This window comes from Drosophila serrata, unplaced genomic scaffold, assembly GCF_035046125.1.
Source record: "Drosophila serrata isolate PLE 108 unplaced genomic scaffold, ASM3504612v1 contig_362, whole genome shotgun sequence".
NCBI classification, from domain to species: Eukaryota; Metazoa; Arthropoda; class Insecta; order Diptera; family Drosophilidae; genus Drosophila; species Drosophila serrata.
In genome coordinates, this window is record NW_028257260.1 from 3124727 (window position 1) to 3128349 (window position 3623).

A 3623-nucleotide genomic window follows, 5' to 3' on the forward strand; every position below is an offset into this window, starting at 1 on the left:
GATCTTAATCATCACATCTCCATGATTTCTATAGATACATATGTATCTTTAGCTCTGGTTATGTATCTAAAGCAATTTCTCAGCAAATAATCAACCGGAAGACATGCCGTCTGAGATCTCAAGACTACCTACTCTCTCTCTATATATATATATAATATAAACCTTATAGGATCCGGCCTCATGCCCTCGAAGGAGGAGAGACCAATCCAATCTGATCCCTGGGCTAAGCTTACACATACACACACTTTGCGGCGGTTAAATTTATCTTGAGTGGATCGCGTAGAGATCTTTTGGCAGGACAATGGACCATAGATCGATCTAGGTCAGGATCCGGTCATATATCCCTATATATCCCCTATATATATATATCCCATTGTGGCCGGGTGTGTTTTTGTGCATATGAAATGTGGGCTATGGACGATGGGATTTGGACAAGTGTCGGTTGCACAATGGAGGGGCAGGTTAAAGCCCAAACAAAGGACCTGCACGATCGCCCGATAAAGGATTATCCCAGGTCATGCATATATATGCATGCGAATGAGAGACAGTCGGTCTGCCGAGGATCCTTTTTTGAGGGCACATTAGGCCTAAGTGCGGCTTAGCCGAATGCTAATAGCCGGAAAATAGATGCGCATACGGTAAGTACGTTATATCCACACACATGCCGGAGTATAACCTGTTTGTGCAGCCTTAGGTGGCTTTTATTGTGCGCCACCCTTTGTGCCAATTGTTGCCGCAAATTGCTGAACAAAGAACAAGTGTAGCGCCGGCGCTGCCACACAGGACCATCCATCCCATATATGTACATATATCCTTCCACCATGTCTCTTTTTTTCCCCTACATACATAGCCTGGATGGCCACCCATTAATATTTCAATCGCTAAAATATGCGACCCGAAACTATCCAGTCGATGTTGCCATTTTGTATTCATGGCATAGGATTTGTTTAGAAAAATGCGACTGAAGTGCTGAAAAAGGAGCGGCAGGACACTCTCCAGGAAATGCAATTCCCTGACAAGTGAATTTCGGCGGAATATCAGAGAAATAACGAATTTTACATGCTCTACAAAAAGCATACATTTAAAGCTACATTTAAAAAGGATTAGGAAAACATTTTACTATATATTTATCTTTGATCTCTTGGTGCATATATTTCTTATAAAGGATGTCATAGAAATGACACAGAAATGGAATATAAAAGTTTATATAATCAACTTTATGATATAAAATACTAATTACTTTAATTACTTACTAATTCAAAGACTCTTTCAATATTATCTTTCAACTTTACCATCAAAGAGTGTAAGAGTGTCATAGGAATATCCGGATTTTCTCCTCTCAATTTTTCAACTGGCAGCGTGCGTGCTTTTTTTGTGCCAGGACCAGCACTTTTTCAGAGGACTCGCGAGGACACCACACTATGTTTCTAATCAGTGCAGCTTCCGCCGCTTTTCCGCCGCCGCTGCATCCATGACCCCCTGGAATTTTTCGTCAGTCAACAGAGCGCGATATTTGTCAACAAGCGGAACTATAAATTTGCATGCAAAGGGAGATGCAAGCTGAGGGAAACCGGGGCGGAAAATGGGAAAATTTGAGGAGAGAGAGAGTGAAACTTTGGGGGGACCAGTGAAAATGGAAATGAAAAAGCATGCCATGGGGAAAACGTAGAAGGCTTTGATTTTCTCCTTTCAAGAGCAGAGCTAGGCATTTGAATTCATTTCATTCATTTCGTTCTTTCCAAACTGTAAACAACTTTTTTACTAACCCGCTTCTTTTTAGGCCTATCCAAAAAAAAATTTTCTACTCCCTCAGAAAAGTTAGATACCTTGAAAATATTTTAGACGCTCTAGATACATAGATAAGTTAATCTATTAGAATTAGCTACAAGCAATTGTAATAGGGACGTGTTATATCTTCTCAAATTCAAAATTTCCAAGTGAACTTTTGGTAGTTTTTCCAATTTCCAACAAAATGTTCCGTTTAGCAAGAGGAAGTGTTTTGACCGAGACCCAGCAATGGGTTCGTATGCTGACCTACGGTGAGTCTATGGATATCCTTTTTGGATATATACCCCAACATCATAGTTGAAATCCTTTCCTAGATACAAAGTCCGTGATAACATCATGCCAACCATGCCAGAAGGTTTTCCAGCAGGCAGGATTCATGTCCTTAAGGAAGATTCCGACTCTGGAGCTCTGTGATCGTTTTCCCAAGGAGTTGCCACAGATGCCAAAGCCCTGCAACTTTCACAACCTTCTAAACCAGCGGGGTTCCGTAGATTCCATGCGGTTGCAGTGCGTCCGAGATCGGAACAAACAATTATTAATCGAAGCGGAGAAACGTCAGCAAAATGCCAAGCTGTTTGTCACCCGAGAAACTTTAAACAATTCTCGCTGGAACCTCAAGAATAAGTTGGATGTCACAATGGGAAAATAGTTGGGCAACACGCTTATATACATTTCGCAAATTCAAAATTGCACACTTTTGTAATAATTAAAAAAAAAAAAAAAACACCCAGCAAAAGCAGCCTCCTCCAACATTTTTAATCATATGTCCTGGAATACAAAATTAAACCTTTTGTATAGAACAAATTGTTTGCTGTAATGTTTATTTATTAGATCCTTGCAGGTTATCTTGGACTCACGCTTAGGTTATATATTTATCCTTAAATAATGTTCTCATTCTGCAATATCCTTAGCTTCCTTAAGCCAAAAAATGCTGTCGAATTTAGCTCAGTGTGAGGAAAAGCCTAGGAAAAAGAGGAAAAACCATAGCGGCCAGTAAGGAAGAACCAACAAGCCGCCATGTAGCGGATGTGAGTGCAACAACAGTAGCAACATGGCCAACAAACGTTGCAACTCCGGAAGGAACACAAAAAAAAGAAAACAAGGACGCATTTCGGAATCCGCAATGACCAGAGATGGCCAAGGAAAGGGAGCAGCTTTCCCAGCAAAAGAGAAGAAAAATCTGGGAAAAGTCCAGGGACGGAAAATCAGATAGTTCAAGAGAACAAAGATTTATGTGCAACTGAAAATTTAAAAGAAAAAAAAAACAAGTCAAGAGATACTCATTTTAGCTAATAAACCAAAGAGAATAAAGTCTTATTTAAGGATCTTCCAAGGCTTGAAGGTTCCTCAAGTTTTTAATTACTTAAGTATGAAAATGTATAAATTATCGCAATACAGAAACTATTTCTATTGACATATTTATAATTTAAAGTCAAAGAAATCTTGAATCTATCTCTAATTCCCCAGATAGATATAAAACCCCAAAGCGTTTCGCTTTCAGCTCCGTTTGATGGCCAGTCGCTTTTGAGTATGAAATCGCAATGCCAGGACACCTCTCTTGGCCTTCGATCCGAATTTTCCTTGCTCCTTTTAGCCATACAAATCACACTAAACCGAATACGTCAAGGCGGCAGCAGCAGCAGCTTAACACAAACCGGGGAAAATGGTCGGAAAAGCGTAGCAGTTAGGGGAAGAGGCAAAGCTCTGCTCTGCACTGGCTTTCCTTTGAGTGCCACCAGCCGGCTCAATATCACAGGGAAAATACAAAATACCCGCAGAAAAAAAAAAAACAAACAAGGACCTCGTCCTCATCCTCATCCTCGTCCTGGTCCCGA

General features: G+C 40.4%; 1 protein-coding gene across 1 annotated transcript; it reads left to right on the forward strand.

The window, feature by feature from the left end:
* The first annotated feature begins 1677 nt into the window (after positions 1-1677).
* Positions 1678-2586, forward strand: LOC110176076 (uncharacterized). The gene is made up of 2 exons (XM_020942298.2): positions 1678-2039; positions 2103-2586. Exons 1-2 carry the CDS (start codon positions 1973-1975, stop codon positions 2435-2437), a joined length of 402 nt encoding a protein of 133 aa, XP_020797957.2. The 5' UTR covers positions 1678-1972; the 3' UTR covers positions 2438-2586.
* The last annotated feature ends 1037 nt before the right edge of the window (positions 2587-3623 follow it).